Source organism: Hordeum vulgare, chromosome 6H, assembly GCF_904849725.1.
Source record: "Hordeum vulgare subsp. vulgare chromosome 6H, MorexV3_pseudomolecules_assembly, whole genome shotgun sequence".
In the NCBI taxonomy this organism is placed as follows: Eukaryota; Viridiplantae; Streptophyta; class Magnoliopsida; order Poales; family Poaceae; genus Hordeum; species Hordeum vulgare.
Genome location: NC_058523.1, coordinates 5,357,757 through 5,382,746, shown reverse-complemented (window position 1 = coordinate 5,382,746; position 24,990 = coordinate 5,357,757). Strand labels below are relative to the sequence as shown.

Below are 24,990 nucleotides of genomic sequence, written 5' to 3'. Positions count from 1 at the left end.
CGCCCCGGGACCAAAAAACAGTGAGCGATACCATACAAAACTGACCATAATGGAACAAATTTATAAGTTTTTTCGAGGTCCCCGTAACCGGACCCCGAAGTTCCCCGAACGTTTTTATCGCCTCGAGACCCAAAATCAGTGAGTAATAGCATAGGAAACTGGCCAGAATGGACCAATTCTGCGAGTTTTGACGAGAACACCGTAACTGGTCCCCGGAGGTCGCGGAACGTACGTACCCCGGGACCCAAAATCAGTGAGTAATAGCATAGAAAACTGGTCAGAATGGACCAAATCTGCAAGTTTTGACGAGGTCCCCGTAACCGGACCACGGAGTTTCCTGAATGTTTGTATCGCCTCTGGACCCAAAATCAGTGAGTAATAACATAGAAAACTGGCCAAAATGGACAAAATCTACGAGTTCTGACGAGGTCGCCGTAACTAGTCCCCAAAGTTCGCGAAATGTTCGTATCGCCCCGGGACCCAAAATCAGTGAGTAATATCATAGAAAATTTGCAAGAATTGACCAATTCTGCAAGTTTTGAGGAAATACCCGTAACCGGATCCCGGAGTTTTCCTGAAATTTCGTATCGCCCCGAAACCAAAAATTAATAAGTAATAGCATAGAAGACTGGCCAGAATGGATCAAATCTGTGAGTTTTAACAAGAACCCCGTAAATGGTCCCCGGAGTTCGCAAAACGTCCGTATCGCGCCTACTCCACGGCATATGCTCTTTCACTCACTAAATCACCACCAAATCTTACTCTGACCTCCCATTGCAGGAGTAATTGATGGAGCGCCTCCTCGATTCAGTGACGGTGGCTTGACAGTTCTGTGTGTGGTAAATTGATTTCGCAATTTCCACGTGACCATCTACATTGTGGAATATTTTCCGAAATGCCTAGATGTGAATTATTTAATCTTTCTTGCTCCTCATTGTCTTTCTTTTAAGTATATGCTACTTCTCATTATGCGAATGCAGTTTTAGATAATTTCATTTAGCATGGATGCACATGTTGTGTGCAAACCATTTCCGAGCTAGATGTTGAATTTGTCAACATGAATGTAGGAAAATGGATCATGTCTCCATCAACCGTGGTCAAGCTAACTGCCATAAGGACAAGAAGTTCCCAATAGATCTTTCCGGCGACTTCCTAGCTAGAACCGTACGTTTTAATTCAATATATGTCGTGACCGAGTTTATTTTAGTTTTGTTCGGGGATCGATATATTCTAGTTTTTTAAAGAAAAATGGCTCAGATAATCCTCTAAGGTTATTGAGAAGATCACATTTGAGGTCACCCTGTTGTTGATGTTCTAGGCCACGGAAATCAAATAGAAGGAGACAATGTACCGATTAAACGACAGTACAGATAACTACGTGACAGATGCCCATATAACAATATAACACAATGTCCATATACAAAGAACCCTGCTGGTGCACGGTCACACGAATATGTATGAAATTTCTGCAAGATCAAATAGAAATAGACAATGGTTCCGTTTTATTAGTTTCATCGGATAAAACAGAACAAACTATGCACATGCCACGAAAAACAGTGTATCATAATATTGCTTTCCTTATTTGACCATAGACAAGACCAGCCTTGCACGGAGGGTCCAACTTAGTAGTGAACAATGTAACCTGCAAATGATATTAAAATTAACGAATTCCCGTACGTGGAGATATAGTAATTAAACAAATATACTTGGCACTACAAAGAAATTTGCTCGAACGAAACAACATAAATAAATAAATAAATCAAGTATACGTTAATATCAACAAGAAAACAAACCTGCACAATTGTCCCCTTGATGCAACTCATTGCCGCAAGAACGTGTGACGGCAGCCCACCTCGCTAGATTGATTTGTTCCAAATCTGCGGCCGTAAACGCATTGCAAATTGCCAGGAGGTTCAGAGAATGTGTCACTACTTGACAGCATGCGTGGCTCGGATCGAATGGCCAGTGCGCACCTTTCCTAATATTCAACTTACAGTGTTCCATCACCTCACCTTTCTCGATTTGGGCTCGAGACATACTTGCCCGTGCATGGTTGGGACACAAAGAAACCGACACCAAAATTAGGAGGTAGAACACGACAACCACTCTCATGATGATCGACCGAATAAGATCTGGACCAATATACTTAGGTAGGTAGCTGACGAGGTATATGGTTTTGATCGGTGTGTGATCATGCACCACCAAGGTTCTTTATATATACATGGTGTTCTATGGACAACGTCCATTTATCTCTACACTTGACTAATGTGTGTGATGATGATGAAAAAGAAATTTTGGTTGGATTTGCTTCATTTAGTAAGTCCTCATTAAGAATTTGGATATCTATCTCCATATGTCGTCAATAATTTAGACACATCTCGGTCTACATATTAAATGTAAAAAATGTTAGTGGAGTATAGGTCCCACGTATTAATATACTTTCAAGATATAGGCGTATTTATTGGCTGTAGTGGTTCTCAATGGGCTGCAATTTACGAATTTTTCAATCTGAGGCATGTTTTTTCATGAGTGATGGCATGCATTCAATTAAAATTCAAATAAAATTTCCATTTTAATGTATTTTATATCATGTCTTAAATGATGCATGGGATGATATCATGATGGAAAACATTATTTGGTTAGATTTGGTTCATTTAGTAAGAGCTCACTGAATATACACATCTAACGCTACATACTTTCTCGTCACGGTTTAGAAGGTGCGGTTTCGTTTACATGCATTTCTAGAATAGAAGAGGATTAAGGCCCATGACATTTAATGCTTGATTAATTAGAAGTACTAGTAGGCTGCATTCACTCCTCGTTTAGTGGATGTGTGAGTTACTGTGCGTTATCATCTAAAATAGTTAGGCGCCGTCCGGTTATTGTGTGAGCACTTGCAAAAAAATAAGAGCCAATCAAGGTTCACCTTGGTCCGAGAGATTGCTCATGTCCCTCCGTCACGGTTTAGAATGATCAATTAAATTTACGTGCATTTTCACAATAGACAACGTTTAAGGCGCATTGCATTTACTCCTATCTTCTAATTAGTACTCTGTTGTACTATTTTTATATGCATGTATAGTGTGAATGCTATTTTTAACTCATTTTACAGTCAATCAATAACCACCTAGGCTCTACAGAATTTTCATGCACGTCTTCTAAACGGTGACGGAGGGACTAGTAGATTTAACCTATGTGTATTTATAATTGCCGAAAGAATCTAGCTATATTTATTGCTTGTAGTGGTATCCTACAGGTCGCGGCCTAGGTTTTCTATATACGGGATATAAATGTTTTTTACAAGGGGTGGGGTGTGTTCAAATATGCTACTCCCTTTATTCCGGTGTATAAATTATTTTAAGTTGTGCATCGTGATTAAGACGGACAGAAAAACGAGAGAAACTAATGTTAATTTACTAAGTAATACCATTACATGCAATGAATTGACCACTCTATGTCGTGTTACTTAGTGTCAACTCATTAAAAATATACATGTCCCACGTCTGTTATTGGTTGATTCTTTTATTCATGTCAAAAAACAGGAAACGACGTGAAAATTAATTCACCACGCCTAAGTGCTTTGTGATTATTTGATTTCATAATATGATTTATAAACCGAGACGGAGTAGAAAATATCTGTGACCTCCTAATGGACGCCTTCTGCACCAATCAGGGGTTTCGGCGCCCACACGCTCGCAAATATGGGCCGGCCCATCGCACCCCGATGTGATCGCTCACATGGTTCCACTTGACCAGTCAACCGCTAACATTTTGAAAAATCATAAAAAAATGTTCAGGGATTTGAAAAGGTTCAGGAATCAGAAGAATGCTCATGATTTTGAAAATATGAACTCAAGAAATTTAAAAGAAGTTCATGAATTTTGAAAAAATCATCAGTTTTAAAAAATATTTGAGGATTTGAAAAAAGTTCACTTATTTTTTTAAACAAACCGTAGGCTTAAAAAAGTTCATTGATTTTGAAAAATAGGATCACAGATTTGAGAAAAGGTTTATGAATTTGAAAACAATATGGATTTGAATCGGGTCTCACCCCCGATTATAAATGGCTAGACCCATGAAGCGTGAGAGAGGGAAGATTCCTCCCCCTTCTATACGCAACCCTCCCCCTCATATGCTTTGTGAAGCTTCCTAGGCCGGTTTTGGGAAGCATTCGGACCGAATTCTTTTGGGGGTTTTGTAGACAGGTTTCCTATTTGATTTTTTATATTTTTGTATTTTTTTCCTTTATTTTATTTTTTCAATCTTTTTACTTTTTTGCTTTCCTTTTTCTTTTTATATGCAGAATTTTTTTCAAATATACAAATTGAATCGTCTCCCACACATGACTGTGGGAGATGATTCATTCTTTTTAGTTTGTATATGCGGCATCTTTTTCAAATCCATCAACTCTGTTTTGAAAATCCAAAATCTGCATGGCACAAGCGAATGCCTAGTCTCCCACACTCAAGCGTGCCCCGCTCCACCCCACCCCTAAAAAAACTCACGCGTACCTTCGGGCTTGGCCTAGGAATCGCACACATTCTTCTTGGGCCAATTAGCATGTGAGTTTTTTCTTTTTTTATGAGGCTATTTTTTCAAACCTGCAAATTGACGATTCATTCTTCTTCCTCCTTACATGCGGCAACATTTTTTCAAATCCGTGAACCCTCTTTTCAAAATCCAAAATTCGCAAGGCACTAGTAGAAAAAAGGCACATAGTCTTGGTTCCCAATCCCCTTTATCTCGGTTTTTCCAACCAGGACTATGGATTCGGGACTAAAGGCATAATCCTTTAGTCCCGCTTGTCATAACTGGGAGTAAAGGTCCTCCAGGCAAAAAAAAAATGCCTCCCATCAACACAACTCAAGGGATTCGAACTCAAGACCTCATGTGTATTGCCCTACACAGCTTACGATCCCACCTACACAGAACATGTGACTTTGGATGGGATGATTTCCTTTTAAACTAGCCTATGAAGGATCTTTAGTCCGGGTCGGTGTTATCAATTGGGACTAAAGGTCCTCTGACGCCCATGACAGGAGCGGATCCACCGTAGGGCATGGGTGTATAAATGTACACCCAAATATTTTTGCAAAAAGATCATGCTCTCTCCGTTCCTAAATATAAGTCTTTTTAGAGATTACACTAGTAGACTACATACGGAGCAAAATGAATAAATGTACATTAAAGTATGTCTATATACATTTGTATATAGTCTTGTTGTGAAACATTTAAAAAAATTATATTTAAAAACGGAGGGTGCACATAGATGTGCTGCATGTACACATGCATGTATCCAGGCCATTTGGCACTGTAACAGCCTTGCCATGATCTATAGCAATACTCTCCCACGTTTCCTTCTTAGTCTGATTTACTAGCTAGATAATACTGTAGGAGTTAGTTGAGCATCGAGAGCTGCATTTCTGTGTATCACTTATAACCTTATTGTCGGGACCCCGATTCAAAGTCATAAGAACTCAGCCTGTAACACATCACATCATTTTGCGGCCTCACGCACGGTAAACTCCATGGCTATCACCATACCTTGGCCGGGACCGTTTGTGTTTTTTGGCCTATTTTACCCTTATCTCTCCTCAGAACACAACTAGATCTATTTTACCCTAAAAAGTATGATGCTAGTTTTATTTTACCCTAAAAAGGTCAACGGCGGCGTGATTAACACATGACTTGAGGCGATTAGATCCCGTAAATAACTTGAGGCGATTAAGGTGGCCATGTCCGGTTAAATCATGCGACACCAGCTCCGCGACTGGGAAATCCAGGAGATTGCAGTCTTGACTATACTTTTTCAATTCTCTAGCGGTTCAGCGGCAAGGTTAGCAAGTACTACCCCCCCCTCCTTTTTCTCGCAAAAAAAAGAGTACTACCCCTCTCCACTCACATCTTGTACGTGTCGAAATTGTACATCCAATTTTAGTTATTTTGATAATAAGGTCAATGATTCTAATTCATTTGTGATGTGATGATGAAGAGAAAAGTGCAGCCAAACATCATAAAGATTAATTTGATTTTTAAGCATGTTGTTTCAAGTTCTCGACCTAATAATTTTGCAAATGAGGCTAATGCACGAGTTAACAATCCCGGTCCAATGGAGTATGACTTCCTTCAAAATTAAGGATGATATACATTATTAGGAAATTACTAGCGTGTAGGTTATCTCTAAATGAAATTGCCTAAAAAAGTATGGATGATATATTTTTATCTTATTAGCAGTTGTAGGGGAAATTATAAACCAATACCAACGAATTTGTATTTACTTGCCTTGAAACGACACATTAGTATGATAATTATTTTTCACGTTGCACAATGTTTTTTCCTTAACTTGGCTCCCCCCCCCTATATCCAAATCCCGGTTCCGCCCCTGGTTGTAGTGGTCCTCTATGGGCTACAATTTACGATTTTTTCAATCCGAGGCATGTTTTTTCATGAGGGGTGGCATGTGTTTAATTTAAATTCAAATAAAATTTACATTTAAATGTATTTGATATCATGTCTTAAATGATGCATGGGATGATATCATGATGGAAAGAAATTAATTGGTTGGATTGGGTTCATTTAGTAAGACCTCATTGAATATGTTTATCATTACTAATGCTATATATTAAATGTTTGTGAAGGATAGGTCCACATGCTTCTAGTTTATAGATTTAATCTACTCCTATATAATTGCCGAAAAAATCTAGGTGCATTTATTACTTGTGGTGGTACCCTACAGTTGGCAGCCTAGGTTTTCTATAGTACGGGCTTCGTATGTAGTCTCCTAGTGAAATCCCTAAAAGGTCTTATATTTAGGAACGGAGGGAGTAGAAAATATCTGTGACCTCCTAATGGGCACCTTCTGCACCGGTCAGGGGTTTTGAGCGCCCACACGCTCGCAAATATGGGCCGGGGTCGCTCACATGGTTCCACTTGACCAGTCATCCGTTGACATTTTGAAAAATCGTCAGAGATTTGAAAAGGTTGAGGAATCAGAACAATGTTTGTGATTTTGAAAAAAAAAATCTCAAGAATTTTTCAAAAAAAATAACCATCTATTTTAAAAATGTTCGAGGATTTTCAAAAAATTCACTGATTTTTCTAAAACAAATCATAGGTTTAAAAAAGTTCATTGATTTTGAAAACAAATGGTCACAGATTTGAGAAAAGTCTTACAATTTTGAAAAAAAACGTGGATTCGAATCGGGGCTCACCCCCACCCCTTTCCTTCGATTATAAATGGCTCGACCCATGGAGTGTGCGAGAGGGAAGATTCCTCCCCCTTTTTTAGGCAACCCTCCCACTCCTATGTTTAGTGAAGCTTCTAGAAGCTTCCTGGGCTGGTTTTAGGAAGCATTCAGGCTGGATTCTTTTTGGGTTTTCTAGAACGGTTTTCTAATTTATTTATTTACTTTCCCTTTTTTCAATCTTTTCAATTCTTTGCTTTCCTTTTTTTCTTTTTATATGCGGCAATTTTTTCAAACCTATAAATTGAATCATGTCACACACGTGACTGTGGGAGACTATTCATTCTTTTTATTTTGTATACGTGATATTTTTTTTCAAATCTGTGAACTCTGTTTTGAAAATCCAAACTACGTAAGGCACGAACGAATGCATAGTCTTCCACACTCATGCGTGCCCCTGCGACCTCTCCTCCCCCATGCGTAGCTTCAGGCCGAGCCTAGGAATCGAACACATTCATCTTGGGCTAACTAGCATGTGAGTTTTTTTTTTTTTATGAGGCTATTTTTTCCAAACCTGCAAATTGACTCGTCACACACACACACACACACGTGAGTGAGGGAGACGATTCATTCTTCTTCCTTTTTACATGCGGCAACATTTTCAAATCCATGAATCCTTTTTTCAAAATCGAAAATCCGCAGGGCACGAGCAAATGAACCATGTTATAACAAAAATACCTATAACACAACCCATGTTGCAATTTATTTTTCTACAACCCCGTTCATGTTGCAAAAAAAGTCACGCAACAGAACATATGTTTTGAAAGTACGCAACACAGCCTATGTTACAAATGTTTCAGTACCAAGACCTTTATTGCAAAGTAGAGGAAGACATCGGGCTGCCCAATTATGTTACACCCGACGGTTCCCGAGACGGCTCATGCGTAGCAGGCCACATATTTTTAAGGGCCACGCTATTTTTTCCTTACTGCTCACGCTGCCTCCTCCTCTTCGTTTCCTCCCGCCTCGTCTCGTCTCTCGAGCCCCTCCAAAGCCCCCTAACAGCACCGCCATGGACGTCGCCGGCTCCATCTCCGGCTAGGGCCACCGTAGCCGCACATGGTACCCCTCCTTCCCCCGCCCCCACTCACGAACCCTGTTTGGGAAAAATATTCAGCGCTGCCACCGCAGCCGTGAGGCGGAGGGCCCTGACGCAACACTATCGCCGCCGCAGCCGACCTACCGATCACTGGCCACGCCCGTGGCCAGTCCCGTCGACAAAGGTCGCGCTCCTCCCCGCCTTCCTCAGCTGAGCAAAGGATAAACATGGTTGAATTTCTCTTTGTTGTACTCTAGTTGATCCTTGTGGTCTTCCCTTCCGATGGGATACTCAGTTCACTTATGTCTCAATTTACTTCGTTTGCTTTGCCACGTGTGTCCTCTTATTTGTCCCTCAATCATTGGAGTTTATTCATTTGCTTTGACACGCGTGACATTTGATTTGTGTGGCTCAGTTCATGTTTATTCGTTTGCTTTGACACATGTGTTTGTCTGGTTGATTGAATGCATAGGTCAGAGGCCTCGTGAAGGAGCACAATGAGTCCTTTAACTACTTCATCACCAAAGGAATGGAGAACATCGTGAGGGAAAATGACCGTATTGAGGCGCTTGAAGACACCACCATTTGTCTTAGGCTATCCACGTACTTCAGCAGTAAAATAAGGTCCAACTCTATAAATTTGCTTATGTGATAGTGATTTAATGATAAAAGAGATAAATTGAGAACATAGTTAGTTACTCACACTATGAGTAAAATCACACATAATAAGACAAGATGAGTCTGCAATCTAATAAATGAAGTTTTGGATGGCATAACACATATGTTACTCTTTTTTTAGAAAAGGAGGATTACCCTCGGCTATGCATGCAGCCATTTTATTGATTATTCACAAACACCTTACAAAGTAGTACATCAGGTAGTCCGAAGCTATCATCTTAGGAACAACTCTCGCTAATTCTATTCACTTGATGAAGGGATGCCGATAGTCCGAGCCTAATACCAAACAGATATCGCATCAAAGTCTAACATCCAAAGCCGGAGGCCCCAACCAAGCCACATACTTGGTTTGGGGGTACTAACCGGTTCGACGCACTCTCATGTGCCGTCGTTGCCATCTTCCACCAATCCATCTCCAGAGAAGAAACTAACGCACCAACCTTACCGGGCCTCTCCGCCATCGGCACTACCATGATTCCAGATAGTGCTCTCCTCCTACGCGAGTCATCTCTGTGCATCGGACGCCGAATCTCCACGGCGCCACGGCGCTGAGATCTGCTGCCATCAATGTGTAAAATGAAGCACCGCTCCACCAAAGAAGTCATCAAGTGGTCCCTCGAGCCTGTGTACACCTCCAAGAATGACACCCCAAGGGGGAAACGACAGCAGAGTGTCGTCGTCATCCGATCTACTAATCTAAGGTTTCCTTCGGATGTAGCAGAGAGAGGTCTGGAGCTTCTCCACGACGATGCCCTCAAGAAGTGGTAACAACACAAAAAAGTGTCGTCGTCGCTGGTCTTGGCAACAAGCGGAGACCGAGGTTTTCACTAGGATTATTGTTTGTCTTATTTGTGGTTCCTAATGTTCATTCTGAAAAAATGGAGAAAACATGACCCAAGTGGGGATGCCACATATGCCTGCAAGCTTTTGCTTCATGTACTACCAATGTTTTAAATAGCCGGCTAAGAGCACTCCCGCTAAAGCTATGCACTTTTAATGTTAAATTAAAAATGAGGCTAATAGCCCACTATTTTCCACTATAGTGTTAAATATGGAGTCATTTAGCCCGCTAAACCGCTATACAAAATCATACTTCTGCATTATCTTTTGTTCTTGTTTATGATATATATGATGCATTGATGTGAAGCTTGGTTATTGAATTTGGATGCCTCTTGGTACTCGCGTTTTGATGTACGAACATGTGTGTATGTAAAGTATATGCAATATATCATACATGATGCCTGATTATATATTTGTTGTTTCAATTTTTCATGATTTAAGAGAAGCCGGACTGTTTGCCTATTTTTTGTTGCTCAGATAATCCTCATTTCCTTTTAAGTTGCTTGTGCACCTCTGAAAAAAGACCTGTATATAAATCTACCTGGAGAAGTTTTCATTGCCCATAAATACCCAAGCTAAAGTACTATTCCTTTCATTTCTAAATATAAGTCTTTTTAAAGAGTACACCACAGACTATATACGAAACAAAATAAATTAATCTATATTTTAAAGCATGTCTATATACATTTGTATGTTGTTTTTAACTGATTTTTTTAAAAGACTTATATTTAAAAACGGACGAAGTAGTTCTAAAACCTTATTCGTTCCTGAATCGTTATTTCTATAAGCAGTGACGGAGCACCGCACGCTTAAGGATGTGCTTGGTTTAAGGGACAGGCTAGAGTGGTTGTGGGTATCCCCAACCACCTGGCTAGGGGATATCCTTTTTTTTGTTTGGTTGGGTGGGTAAGGTTAGCCCTTCTTTTGTTTGGTTTGAAGGATGAAACATGGTTGAGGAAAGTCACTGGAGTGTTTGGGTTTGAGGGATTAGCAAGGGACAGATCAACAATACATGAGTAAACACGCACGATGTGCATGCATGAGCAGAAAATATAGCACCAAAAAATCGATCCAGCTTCATGCACGCAGTCGCCGCCCCGACCTCAATCACCAGCCGCGTGCGACCTCAATCGATCCAGATCCAAGCTTCTTGAGATCCAGTCGCGTCGCCCCGTCCCTGGGATCCGGGGTGCATGCCGCCGCCGCTGCCGCCATGCACGCAGGAGAGAAGAGAGTAACCGGAGAAATATTTCGGGGGTGAGCGCGAGCGAAAAAAGACTCGCATGCCAGAATGCCGCGACGAGCGTAGAGTGGTTGCCCCCACCTGCCATTTTTTTTGCGGCTGACCACGTCCCTCTTTTTGGGACTTTTTTTGACGAATATTCCCAGGATCCGGCTGCCTCTATCCCTCCAGGCCCCAGATCCAAACGCATGAGAACCACAAAAAAAATGGTTATCCTTGTCATCGGGGATATCCCTGCAACTAAACACACCCTAAGAGCATGGTTAATAGTATAGCCAACTGTTGGCTATAAGCAGTCTTATAGCCCATCTTATAGCTAGTTTGTACAATAGTTAGTTATAAAAAGGTACTACTTTTATCATATATGGCCCACCTTTCATTCTCACAAAACACCTAGGAGCACGCGCTAGAGCTGGCTCTTCACGAAGAGCCCACTTCCCTTCTCTCTCATCCAACTCAGTAAAAATATAGTATTTTAATCCTTACAACCTACTGATTGTACCTTGTTGTACTTGCTCTAAATCATATCGTGTATATATATATATATATATATATATATATATATATATATATATATATATATATATATATGTTGAACTTCATCTCATTGCGTCGTCCGGCCATCCTTTTCAGGAGCTGCAACCGATGAACGTTCTACCATGCTTGAAGTTAACCAAAGAATAACCCGTTAACGCAATCCGTGATCGTGGACCGTTCGATTGATCTATCGAAGCGTGATTGGAGCGTCCGAGGTGAACCGACCCGGCATGGTTCCTGATGAAGGCTGGACGTACGTACGTGTGTAAAAAAAGTTTACACGGGAGTTGTGTTGATATATGAAGATGTACGTATGCTGAACGTAAATCTGATATCCAGACTCAGAGTAATGAGATGATGGCGAGGGAGATGACTGCGTGCTGGAACAGGCGCCGGCTCTCCGCCTCCATGGGCGGCGGCAAGCCCTGCTCCTTGAACTCGTCGCTGCAGGTCACAGGCGCGTCGGCGGTGGCGGTCATCTTGGTCTTGGCCTCATCGTACCTCCCTTCCACGACGGCGGCGACGGACTCATCAAGGTCGGCCACGGCGTCGCGGAACACCTTCGTGCAGGCGTCGAGGCAGGACCACCTCGTCGACCCCGCCGCCTCCTTCCCCCGCAGCGCCGCCATGCCGGAGTCCATGCCGGCCACCCCCACCCGCACAAGCCTGGCCGAGATGAGCGCGAGCCCGCGGAGGTCGGCGTCGCGGCCGGCGGGGTCGGCCGAGAGGGAGGCCACGCAGAGGGCGTAGTCCACGTTCTGGTTATTCTCGCCGCACCTCTGGCAGGTCTCGGCGATGATGTCGTCGCCGTAGGGCAGCCGGATGATGGACGACGTCGCCGGTGGCGGCAGGATGAAGAGGGCGACGGAGGAGAGGATGAGGAGCAGGAGGAGGTTGCTACGCGCCGGCGGCGGCGACATCTTTGCTTCGCTGAGCCTCCTCTGCTCCGGGCATGCACCGGCCACATTGCTTTCTGGTATACATATAGTGAGAGAGAGGAGGAGGATCAAGTTGAAGGTTGATGAAGCGTGCGAGGAAGATGGAGTTGCAGGTTTGAGCCTGTGGCTTGCAACCGAAACCGAAGGCTGGTCCGTTGGCCTACTCTTCCTGTCAAATTCAGTTCCAATGGCTATATATGTTGGACGCGTGCTGATGTTTGCAAGGATTTTTTTGACCAACTAAATCATTGATTATTTATTTTTTGCTGCAGAGAACTATGATCCTTATACACACATTCTGGTATCACCAGTCAGATCAGAACTAGTGGTAAAAAACATCACACTAAGAGAATAGATAGACAGAGAAAACAGAGGTGATCAGTATGTAGATTCATCTTGTTATTCTCATCATCATTGCTTTATTTTATTATCTGATGGTCAGTGAAGTGAATCATGGTCTACAATAATGTAAAAAATGAAGAAGAAGAAAATGTAAAAAGAAGAAGAAGAAAATGGGGTTCCAACTACATATATGTATATATAATTAATTAATCAATAATGGATGGTGGGTGATGGTGACGAAGAAATCCAATCCATGCAAGAAGATGGACGATCGACGATCCATGGAGGCGATCGATCGAGAACATCTGGGCTGAGCAGAGGTCGGACGATGATCAGGCGGCGGCGGCGTGGGTGAATCCGATGGCGATGTGGGCCATGCGGCCGTACTCGCGGTCGTGGGCGGCGACGGGGACGCCGTGCGCCGGGGTGCCCCTCCATGCGTCCTCGCAGCTCTCGGACGCGCCCAGCGCGGCCATGAGCTGCTGCATGGCGAGGCCGTACACCTTGGCCTGCAGGTTGTCGACGGCGTCGCGGAGCAGGTCGGCGGCGCCGCCATACTGCTCCAGGCAGTGGTCGAAGCGGGCGCGGCGGGCCGGGTCGGAGCCGGCGTCCTCGGCCTCGATCTCCGCCAGGTCCTCGATCTTGGCCTCCGTGCTGGCGGCGTGGTCGATGGCGATCCGGGTGGCCAGCACCGCCAGGCCGTGGATCCCGGAGCCGCCGGACGCCTCGGCGCTGCGCGCGTCCGCGTTCAGGGACCGCACGCAGTGCTCGTAGTCCACGCCGTGGTGCGTGTCGGAGGCCCCCCGGCACGCCGCCTCCACGCTCACCGGGTTCGCGCACGACTCCGGCGCCTCAACCTCCACCTGCGCCTGCGCCGCCGCCGCCGCCGCCAGGAAGAGGACGGCGAAGATGCACACCGCGGGCCGCGCCGTGAACCCCATTGCTACGTACGCTACGGCTGATGGATCAATGGAGAAGAAGGGTTGGCGGAGCGAGGGAGGAGGGAAGATCGATCGATCGAGAGGCGAGCGCGTGGCCTCTCCTATTAATAGCTCGATCGGGGAAGATGGAGGAGAGGTGGGGAGGAAGCCTCGGCGCCATTTCTGCGCTGCCACATGAACGATGGAGCTCCTGTTTTTAGCCATGGCCATGCATGAATTGAATACGTCAGACAGGTTACAGGCATGGATAGTCACAGGGCTCGAGCATCCACAAGTTTGAACCAGCCTCAAAATTACATTCTCAACATGATCTCTCTTATGACATTGATCTCATAGCACTACTGGAATTTCGCTCTACCATGACGAGTGTTTGGCTCTTTGCCGAGAGCTAAACCACGGGCACTCGGCAACCAAATGTATGCCAGAGTAGAGAACTCGGCATAGAAATTTTCATAGCATTACTGGAATTTCGGTTTGCGTGTGACAGCTATGTGACTTGGAGTTGTCTTTGCCGAGAGCTAAGCCTCGTGATCCCACCTGTCACTGAAACTTTTGACCCACATGTGATAGAAACATTTTAAATTATTTGTTAAATTTTATTGTAAATAATACGAATCCAAACATGTTTTGTGAGCCGGGAGCTAAGACGGGGCGCTCGGCATCCCACCTGTAACTGAAACATTTTGACATGTCAGGTGGGCCCATGGGACCCATATTTCACTGAGACATTTGCAAGATTTTTGATAATCTTCTTTCTATAAAATGAATCCACAATTTTTGATTCCGAGTGGTTGAAAAATACTAGTCAATTACTACTGGCATATGCTACGTATGCCAAGAGTTACTATCAACTCTTAGGCAAATCGATCACCTCCTGGTTGCCAAGAGGTCATCCTAGTTTCTTGGCAAACAGTTTGTCGAATTCCCGACGGATGGCTCTTGATGAAATTATGTTTGCCTCACAGGTGTACGTTGTTAGAGCATGTTTCTCCATACATGATTTTGGTAATTGATGACAATCCCTATGGGCTAATGGTTGCCTTGAGTTATGTTTGAAAGATTTGTCCTTAGGCACTTCTTGAAGTCCATCTATTGGTTTCAAGGAGTTTATATGATGACCAAGATGGTATTCAAGGTTTTATCCAAAAATTGGTCATGTGGGATTTGTGCTTATTGCAAGTATGCCTTGAAGAAGAAGATTGTGTGAACATTCATGTTTACCTTCAAGACATCATCTTTATGAAGAGAGAAGATAAGATATAAGGTTGATTAAGACTAATTCAAAGAATGAATCAAGTTTGTCAACACACAAAACGTACAAGATGTACCGACAGGGATCAAGTGATTCCATGGTATGGTAAGCATTGTCCATTACACTTTATGTGCTAACACATGGTTTACATGAGAGTTCTATGTGGGGTTAGGTATGTTTTCATGGGATTGTGTCAAGAGGAAGATCTCCTATATCCCATGGAGGATGACATCAAGTGATGATCGTCATCAAGATTGCGGTGTGCAAGTTCAAGTGAAGCATGACAAAGAGATCATTCTTGAAGCTTTCCGTCTATTGTGGTGACAATGGACTAACGAAGATGTGCCGAAGAGTGGCTCATCCATAGTGGATCATGAGGGAGCAATCAACTAGTCTTCATCGAGCCAACACAATCAAGAAAGATGGTCCATATTTACGAAGTAAATATCGTCATCATCTAGCTCAAGTGAACATGTGCAAGGTATAGGTTTGTCCTTGATAGGTTTTCCATTTTACCGGTCTCATGGTGGTAGTTGGGAGACCAGGTTATAGGATCGATTGTCGTGCTATAAAGGGAGGCTCCTAAGTGAGTAGTTTGATTGTATCATTCATTGAGAGATCAAACCATTGTATCTTCATCTTTACTGGTTCTTATTTGTATTTTATCTTTGTGGGCTTAGAGCTTATGGCCATCTTCATGCCAAGCTTTGAGTTCACCAAAAATGGAGTCCATACGCATCTTCTATGATTTTTTGAGGTTAGAGTTTTTGTCGTTCTTCATCCAACAAGCTTATCATTGTCTGTTCTTCATCTTCTATGATATAGAGAGGTTTCACGTCTCTATATCATTGTCATCTCTATATCATCTCTGTTTGGATAGTACTTGTCGTATGCTATCCATATCCAACAAGCTTGAGTTTTCTTAATTCGAAGCTCGTATGCAAAAGTTATGGCAGTTTTAGTGTCAGGGCTATTTTTCTCTGATGAGGCGGTAGTACCGCTCGGTATCACGGTAGTATTGCTTAAGCAGTACTTCCACTGTCTGTGTACTATCGTCGCTACTTTCGCCTATTTTTTTCTTCCTGGCTAACTTCTCCACTCGAGCGAAATTAGAGCGACAGTAGACAACGATAGTACCGCTATGCACGGTACTGTCGTGCTACCCTCCTCTATTTTGCTAAGTCCGCTCTTCCTAGAGTGCTAAGCGGAAGTACCGCTGGCAAGGAGCGGTAGTACCGCTCCGACGGCACTACCGCCTCAATGTTTCTGCCATTTGCATACTTTTCCCTGGAACTACCGCACTAAGCAGTAGTACCGCTCAGGCAAGCAATAGTATTGCTTGTGCACCACCAGTACACATAATGGTTGGATTTGGGGAGATCTATTTTAAGGGGATCTTCTTTCCCAACGGGTTTTAACTCTCAAGCTTGTGTTCTTCCCCCATTATTGACCTTCTTCGAGCTTGCTAACTCTCAATCCCTCTAATGATTCTTGCTAGTTCTTCAGGGAAAAGAGAGAGGAGATCTAGATCCACACTTTCCCCAACCACTTCCTCCTCTATGTGAAGGGAACCCCTTGGATGTAGATCTTGGAGGTCCTCGTGTTCTTCTTTGCTCTTCCTCTCATTTTTTCCATAGCATTAGTTGTTGTGGTGGGTTTTGGGAGAGAAGGACTTGGGGACTCCGTGTGCCCTTGCCATTGTATTTGGTGCATAGGTTTGAGTTCTCCACGGTGATACGTGGAAGTGAAGTTTGAGAAGCTTATTACTCTTGGGTGTTTGTGCACCCTAGAGCTTGTTCCTCTTGGGTGCCTTGGCGCCTTAGATGGTAGGTGGTGTCTTGGAGCTCAATCATTATGGTGTAAAGCTTCGGACAAGCGTTGGGGGTCTCCAATTAGGCTGTGGAGATCGCCTCGAGCAATTTGTACGGGTATCGGTGACCGCCCCAAGGGTTGACAAAGTGTACCGGTTCGGTGACCGTCTCCAAAGGTTGCCATTTGTATGGGTTCGGTGACCGCTCCCAAGGGCCCCTGAGTGGAATCACGACATCTTGCATTGTGTGAGGGCATGAGGAGATTACAGTGGCCCTAGTGGCTTCTTGGGGAGCATTGTGCCTCCACACCACTCCAAACGAATATTAGCATGTGCAAGGATGTGAACTTCGGGATACATCGTTGTCTCCGCATGCCTCGGTTATCTCTTACCCAAGCCCTTTACTTATGCACTTTACTTTGTGATAGCCATATTGTTTCTTGTTATATATCTTGCTATCACTTAGTTGTTTATCTTGCTTAGCATAAGATTTTGGTGCACATAGGTGAGCCTAGTTGTTTCAGGTTTTGTGCTTGACTAGCTAATTAAACGTTAGCTTTATTTCGCATTTGTTCAAGCCTAAACCGTAATTATTTTAAAACTCCTACTCACCCCCTTCTAGGCGACATCCATGTCCTTTCATATGCCAAATACTCCTTCTAGAGAACATTTCTCGGCTAGCCTTTGCCAAGTTCATTTGGCCCTTCACTAGTGTTTCTGGCACTCTGCATAGAGTAAATTTCCAATAGTGTATAGTTACCTTCCACATGGGTTAGCTAGTTATAATCCTTCACGAGTTACCTCGTTCCCATATGACACCCCTCCCTCTTTGAGGGGTGTTCCCGGGTGGAAACCAGATGGCCAACGCTAAAGGCTTCTGACTTGCTTGGATAGATGATGAAAAGTCGAATACCTGCTTCTGCTTGTTGGGAATTCGTGATCCTTGAAGTCGAGATCCCAGTCTTCTAGGGCATGGGTTTGTTGTGGTGTCGGTGTGAACTCTTTGGGTTGTTGTTATGTAATTGTGTGCTCAGTCTCAGCGATGTAATGTGTTCTTCTTAACCGATGAAGTGCAACACCCATTGATTTATGTCAAAAAATAGTGACGTAAACCCTAAACCCTATTTGAGCCCCCTCGCGAGGGTACAATGCCAGCCGCGGGCCATGCGCCCAACATGTGGATGATATCCCGCTGCCACGATAAGGACGACGGGGCGTGGCCGAAGTGAGTTACCATTTTGGTGATATGGGAGTAGCGACGTGTGCGTGCCTCGAAAAGCAAGTCCGAAAGCTTGCCACTTCGGTGAAAGGAGATCAGTCCGGATTAGCGCAACAGGGCGAAGGTCATCGTTGAGCCCACGAGCGCGTCACGAAGACTACTTTAGCAGACGGAGACCGCCTTTTATCAGAATTAGTGTGAGCTCATGTCCCCCTTCGAATTGTCGTCCTGTGGCCACCCTTTCCCGCTCATATTTTAGGGGAAGAGGACCAAGACATTACAAGAGGGGATAGGTGACCTCCATGTAAGGGGATCAAGCTATTCTCTCCCTCACACCTCGTATACCTCGAGAAGAACACTCCATTACAGAGCAATCTAACACAGGAGGAGTAGGGTATTATACAGCACGGTGACCCGAACCTGGGTACCTCGCACGTCCCCGGAGTCCCCGACGAGAAAGAGTGAGCTTTGCCTCGATCTTACTGTGTTTTTCATCGTGTTGCTGGTAGCCGAGCCAAGTCGCCCAGTGTTTGAAAACCGGTTCTTGGAGCAGTTCTTGGACGCAGACCCACCACTCCGACAACGGATGTGCTGATGTTTTCGGTCGGCTGATTCACAACATTTCCCATTTTGGAAAGCTTTTAAAAGGTTTCTGGTCTATTCTAGGAAGCTCTAGAAGGTTGCTAAACTGGTTTTTTATTTTACTTTTTTATATTTTTCTTCTTTTCTTTTCTGTTATTCCAAAACTACTCCTAGTTTCAAAATTTGTTCAGAAATTCAGTTTTTTGGGGAATTTCAAAAGATTTTCTAGTATTATGAACATTTCCTTGAAAATGTTCGTAGTTTCAAGTTTTGCTCTTAATTTTAAAAAATATATTGTTAAAGTTAACCTTTATTTTTCCACGTTTTCAATTTTGATCCAGATTTAAAAAATGTTATGTTTTCATATTATTATTCATAGATTTCAAAGAAGGTTGCGTTTCCAAAAACATTTCAGGGATTTAAAAATGCTTGATTTTTTACAGAATAATAAAAATAATTTGAAAAGATTTTTGCGTTTTTAAATATTCATTTTTTAGAAAAAAATGCGGTTGAAATTTGAAAAAATAAAATCAGACGACTGCTACCCTTGATTGTTAAAATACTTGCTTCTTTGTAGTCATGAACCACGGTAAATCTCTTGGCTAGCGATCTTGAAGTCATGTGTTTGATTTCTTGCGCGTGTTTGCGCTACAATACCTATACATTTTGGAAAACGATTAGGATCAACCGGCTGATTTCTTTATCTTGTAAAACTCCTCCTCCACATGCCACGTGCTCTGGCGTCCATCGCTTCCCCGGCCTTATCTCTCCACGGGCGAAGTTGTCTCATCCATCTGTTTTTTTTTCCTTCTCCTTTCCAATCTCATTCATCCTGACAGCCAAAGGAGAGGATCCATGGAAAGCATCACCATAGCAGCTAGGAATCGGCAGGGGCTACTGCCAGCCGCTGCCTTGATGCATCCGCCGTCCCGGGAGCATCCACAGTCGCCGTCTCGCTGCAGTGGAGCTTCGACGGGGGCAATGTTATGGCGCTGCAGTGGAGTTTTCGCCGATGGGCAACAGGGAGTTGCTATGGAGCTTCGACGGGGCAGCGGTCTGGCCATGAAGCTCCGGCGCGATGGGGCGCTACTGTGAAGCTTTCACCGGAGACCGCCGCGCGGCGGGTGGTGCTGAACAGAAGCTTTTCGTCGTCGGCTGTCAAGGAGCTGCAGTGAAGCATCACCGGTGGTAGTTGGCTGCTGCGATGGAACCCGCCGCCCCGGCTGCGCGCTGCAGTGAAACATTGCCGGAGTTGCAATGAAGTGTCGCCGAAGCCGGTGAAGCTTCGACGGGGTTGCAATGAAGCGTCGTCAGCGCTGCAATGGAGCGCCGTCGGGTCCAGTCGATGTTGCGCAGCGCTGCAACGGAGCTGCAACCATGCAAACGTTTAATCGTGCGGTTGGGAGCGTCTGATCGTACGGCTCCCAACCCCCGGTTGATGTGTAGCACGCGCCCTACAATTTTCAAAAGTTTTGTAATCTTAGCGATCTAAACGCTTATATTTTTTTTATGAAGGGAGTAGAAATTGGGCTGGGCTTGGATTGGGCCGCACCGTTAGTTCACAGCCCGCCTACTACCTCGGCTCTCCCCTCACTCCTCAGTCCCCACTCTACACTCCTCTCAGGAGCTCGCGGATGGACAGAAAGGAGGAGCGGCGCCGCCGGCGACCTCCCCTCACCCCGCCGCCCCGTCCCCGTCGGTCCGGTCGAGGTGAGCCCGCCCGTTCTCCTCCCCCTCCTTCGTCCCCATCCAATCCACTCTACCAGTTGTTCCTTTCCTTCTCAAAAATCGTAACTTTTCCCTAGCAGTAAAAGCAAACCCTAGCCAGATTTTCGTTCCCCCCCACCTCCCAATCAAACCCTAACATTCCTCCCCTGCCTCAGCGGCGCAGAGAGAGGGAGAGGAGCGGGTGGCGCCGACGGATCCCGCCGAGGCTCCCCAAGGCGGCCCATGGTAAGATCCCGCTTACGTTCGTTACTAATCCCCCTCTTCGTTTTGCTGGGATGGTTGAGGCTGAGATGGTGCCTCGTCAGTGGCTGCCGGAGTTGGCTCGATTAATGCTTGCATCTCTGTGTTATGAGGTGGATGGATGGACAAGAAGCAGTAGGCTCTGGCACTTTACACGGTTTCTTTGTCAAGTCTTGTGAGTCTTGCTAGTGATCCAACCTTCAGTTAATGCTTTTCACATCACCAATTGCGGCAGAGGCAGACTCCGTTTTAACCTTCGTTCTTGGGCTGCTGCTACTTGCCACATGACCCTTTAGCGCCTCTCGTGTTTTTCAGTAACCTGAAAAGTGTCTCCTGCTTGATGTTTCGGTGCCTGGATATCCGTCGCCGATAACTAAGGGCACAATGCTTGTATATATATGCCCTGTTTTACTGCCTAGTAGAGAACGTACCTAGCCCAAGTCGCCTACCTCAATCAGAGAAACTAAGAATTTTCTCAGTAATTCGAAAAGTATCTCCTATCTCCTGCTTGATGCTTGTACACCTGTTATACTTCGATTGCTGGACATTTGTGACAGATGACTTGTTGTCATGCTTATTAACTTTAGTTGGATTTCTTGATTTCAGCAGTGGAGAGAGAGGAGGGCTGATGGGTCCTGCTGAGGTTCCCCAAATCCAATGGTAAGATCCCGCCGATGTTCCTTCATTTTGCACAGTGCACTACTTTGTGAATGCTATGCTGGATGGATGGATGGATGTACGTATGTATGCTTTGTGTGTTCTGTGTTGGATAATTTGAGAAACCAGAAGATTGAGTACATTTTATCTTCTGTCTTAGGGCCGGCCCCATTCCCAGCTCGCCGCGCGTGTACGGCAGGAAGCTGTGGCGCTCCGTGTCCAAGGTGCTCGGCAACGACAATCTCCTTGCCGAGATCCTCGTCCGTCTCTCTTCGAAGCCGTCCTCGCTCCCCCGCGCGTCCGCCGTGTGCAAGCGCTGGCGCAACATCCTCTCCGACCCCGAGTTCCTCAAACGCTTCCGCAAGCACCACCGGAAGCCTCCTCTGCTCGGCTTCTTTGAAGGTTATGCTAACCGCTTCACCCCTGTCATGGACTCGCCCGACCGTATCACTGCTGCCTGCTTCTCCATGCCCAAGAGAAACACACCCTACAACGACCATAGAGAATACATGGGCTGCCGCCATGGCCTTGCTGTCCTGGTCAACAAGCAAGAGCGCAAGACCTTCGTGTGGGACCCTCTCACTGGCCGACAGCACAGCGTGGCTTTTCCACCCGGGCTCGATGACGCCTTTACAGGGAATTTCTGTATGTGGCGCGGCGCGGTGTTGTGTGCTGATGCTGAAGATGGGCATGTGCACGGAGATTGCTTCTCGAGTCCGTTTAAATTGGTCTTGGTCTGCTGCGGTGGATACAATACACAGGCATTTTGCTCTGTCTATGACTCGGTATCTGGTGTTTGGGGAGGTGTTTTCTCGACCGCGATATCAAGTATAATTTCTATGTTAAGGCCCAGCATCCTAGTTGGTAATACAATTTGCTGGTTGATTTCTGGAGGTGATATCCTTGTGTTTGACTTCGAATGTCAGAGCCTTCATGTGATCGAGAAGCCGGCATACTACTATGTTACCGACGGGTGTTTTCAGCTCTTACGGATGGAGGGTGGTGGACTTGGCCTTGCTGTTTTGTTGGGCCTGACCATCCAATTGTGGGAGAGGAAATCTAACTGTGATGGCGTCGTCGGGTGGGTGTTGCTGCAGAAAACCATTCCGCTGGAGGGGATGTTTCCAAAAATGGATTCTGTACGTTTCGTCGGGTATGATGAGGACACAAATGTGATTGTTCTCACTTCAATGACTGGCAACTTCACACTCCAGCTTGACTCGATGCAGATCAAACATATTGTTAAAAGAAACAACATATGTTACGACCCGTTTTATCCCTACACCAATTTCTATACTACAGGTAATAACTCCCTGTCTACATTGCACAAACAAAAAAGTCCAATTAGTTTTTTTTTTCTGCTCAGATTCAATGGAGCTGCTTTTGGCACTTGGTTGCAGTAATATTGTTGCTATGAGTTAGGATATATAAAAATACATTGTGTTGTTTGTTTTTTGTTAGTCTGGTGATTTTATGGTGATCTAAATTCCTATATTCAAAGCTAGGCTACATCAAAGCTAGAGCAGGACTATAACTATTGCTTTGATGCCTGGCCGTTGATAAATGCTAACTATGATTATGTGCTTGCAATGATCTTGTCATTAGAGGGCTTCTAACAATTGGAATGAAACCATCTGCTCTGAAATAATTAATCAATTGGCACATCTAGAAGCTTAAAGCTTGTTATGTTTTCTCATTCATTGTTTTGCTTTCTAAGATTAAAATTTATCTTGATCGATCTTGATACTTTTCGTCAATTCATAGTACCATGTACTAGTTCATTAATTTCACGTAGTACCATGTAATGCTTGTTTTGGAACATAGGTTTTCCAATCTGTGCATATTTTGTTTTGGCCTTATGGTTATAAGTCATAACTGGTACGAACTAAAAAAATCTAGATAAATGAATATTTTTCTGAACATGTAAACAGTCCTACCATTCTTTTTTTGGACCTGACAACATTTATTATCCTTGGCTCAACTTCTCTTTGAATTTTCATTTGGTTTGGGCTTCTTTTGCTTGTAGCTAGGCAAGGCAACTTGGCGGGAAGGGATGGATCTGGAACTAATTGTGATCGGACCAGATCTGCTAACGTGCTACCTTGGTCGAATAATTTAGGTAATTTCATCTCCCTGTATATGTTTTTTTCTTCTTCTTGATTTCCCAATTTACAAGATGGTGCATGGCAATTCTTAGGTTTCCAAAATGCCTGCCTTTGAGTAGAGATACCAGACACTTTTGCTTTGTGCTCCGAGCCTCCCATATGCGCTTGGCACACAAAGTAAATCTGGAAGGAATTAGCAATCTTGGAAGTTCATTATTTTATTTATTTTTTCCTCAGATGATAGGCATCTTGTCACTGATCTTTTATGTTATACTGCGATCGTACGTAGTTATGCTCTCCCTCCGTCCCAAAATAAGTGGCTTTGATTTAGTACCAAAATTGTACTAAATCAAAGACACTTATGTTGGGATGGAGGGACTAGCACACAAAGTAAATGTTCAATTATTGCTGTTTCCATTTGTAGTAGTTTTTTACTGAGATGGCATTGGTTGTTCTGCAGGTATTGAGAGTTAAATTCGGGTTGCTGAGACGCAGCCATGGCTAGTTGGCGCAGGGAAGTTCTTCTATTCTGCTGAGATGCAGACATGGCTAGTTGGTGCAGTGAAGTTCTTCTTCTATTTTGTATGGTGTGGTCGACGCTTAAAATGTCCTGCTATGTAGCCTGTTGGATCCTCTACTATGTATGCTGTGGCAGATGCGGTGGTCGATGCTGAGACGTCTCCTCTATGTTGTAGGGTCGTGGTCCGTGAATTGAATTTATCGGGTTTAATCATCCGAACTCTTATATATTTGTGTGCCTAGTGACTTGTCGAGTTGGTTCGGTTAATGCTTTGCTCTGTGATGCGAGGTACTAGCAAGGTGGATGGACAAGAAGCAGTGGGCTCTGGCACTTTACAGAGTTTCTTTGTGAAGTCCCTAACCGCGAGTCTTGCTAGTGATCTAACTGTGATAGTGCTGGTCACATCACCACTTGCAGCAGAGGCAGACAATGCTTGTATGTGCCCGGTTTTACTGCCCAGTTTAGCTTTAGTAATTTCAAAAGTATCCCCTTCTTGAAGCATATACACTTTCATATTCCGGTGTCTGGATATTTGCTGCTGATAACTTGTCATGTTTATTTTAGCTTCAGTTGGATTTCCGGATTGCAATGCTGGCTCTTTCTTGGAGGAGACAAGTTAAAAAATGTTGTCGGTTTTGGTTTCAACTTCAAAGAGTGTTGTGACTTGGCTCTTAATCAGAAGAGTTGTGAGATTTTATTTGAACTTTGTTTGACTGGATAGAATTACTGATTTTTCCTTAATTGCTTGTCCTATTCTGGGTCTGTCATAGAGAATTTTCTTGTCCTGAGTTACATTGAAGATATTTTCCAGATCTTGGACTTGCCATTCCCGATACTTGTCCAATAAGTCAGCCCTCCAGGAAAAACACAGACTACATTGGCCTGGCGAGAGAGCCAACCGGTGATTGCCACAGACCACATTGGTCTGGCGAGTTAGCCAACCGGTGATTGCCACGACGTTTGTTTTTCTTGGGACCGCACCTTGGTTTCTTGGGACCGCACCTTGGCTCCTGGGGCTACATGTGCATAGGGAAAATGCTGTCTTGGTGGTTGTTGCTGTCAAAACCGAAATGTT

General features: G+C 44.3%; 3 protein-coding genes across 5 annotated transcripts; 1 reads left to right on the top strand and 2 right to left on the bottom strand.

Moving 5' to 3' along the window:
• Window positions 1-11,884: 11,884 nt before the first annotated feature.
• Window positions 11,885-12,531, bottom strand: LOC123401244 (putative invertase inhibitor). The gene has a single exon (XM_045094994.1). The coding sequence runs from the start codon at window positions 12,499-12,501 to the stop codon at window positions 11,923-11,925; it is 579 nt and encodes a 192-aa protein (XP_044950929.1). The 5' UTR covers window positions 12,502-12,531; the 3' UTR covers window positions 11,885-11,922.
• A 523-nt stretch (window positions 12,532-13,054) lies between these two features.
• Window positions 13,055-13,861, bottom strand: LOC123406083 (putative invertase inhibitor). Its single transcript, XM_045099574.1, has one exon. The coding sequence runs from the start codon at window positions 13,800-13,802 to the stop codon at window positions 13,194-13,196; it is 609 nt and encodes a 202-aa protein (XP_044955509.1). The 5' UTR covers window positions 13,803-13,861; the 3' UTR covers window positions 13,055-13,193.
• Window positions 13,862-20,275: 6,414 nt separating this feature from the next.
• Window positions 20,276-24,160, top strand: LOC123406194. 3 transcript variants are annotated; one of them, XM_045099670.1, is made up of 6 exons: window positions 20,276-20,375; window positions 20,549-20,618; window positions 21,240-21,293; window positions 21,451-22,592; window positions 23,321-23,409; window positions 23,856-24,032. In XM_045099670.1, the coding sequence occupies exons 1-5, from the start codon at window positions 20,300-20,302 to the stop codon at window positions 23,407-23,409; spliced, it is 1,431 nt and encodes a 476-aa protein (XP_044955605.1). In that variant the 5' UTR covers window positions 20,276-20,299; the 3' UTR covers window positions 23,856-24,032. The 3 variants fall into 3 exon arrangements, with proteins under 3 accessions (XP_044955605.1, XP_044955603.1, XP_044955604.1); XM_045099668.1 differs by having other exon boundaries at window positions 20,277-20,375; window positions 23,317-23,409; window positions 23,856-24,160; XM_045099669.1 differs by lacking the exons at window positions 20,276-20,375; window positions 20,549-20,618 and adding an exon at window positions 20,654-20,808 and having other exon boundaries at window positions 23,317-23,409; window positions 23,856-24,160.
• The last annotated feature ends 830 nt before the right edge of the window (window positions 24,161-24,990 follow it).

Excerpts from the sequence above, each read along its gene's own strand:
- LOC123401244 (XM_045094994.1), bottom strand. The coding sequence starts at position 12,501 with ATGTCGCCGCCGCCGGCGCGTAGCAACCTCCTCCTGCTCCTCATCCTC.
- LOC123406083 (XM_045099574.1), bottom strand. The coding sequence starts at position 13,802 with ATGGGGTTCACGGCGCGGCCCGCGGTGTGCATCTTCGCCGTCCTCTTC.
- LOC123406194 (XM_045099668.1), top strand. The coding sequence starts at position 20,300 with ATGGACAGAAAGGAGGAGCGGCGCCGCCGGCGACCTCCCCTCACCCCG. Across the intron at positions 21,294-21,450 it reads GAGGTTCCCCAAATCCAATG|GGCCGGCCCCATTCCCAGCT; the intron begins GTAAGATCCCGC and ends CTTCTGTCTTAG. Across the intron at positions 22,593-23,316 it reads CACCAATTTCTATACTACAG|CTAGGCAAGGCAACTTGGCG; the intron begins GTAATAACTCCC and ends TTTTGCTTGTAG.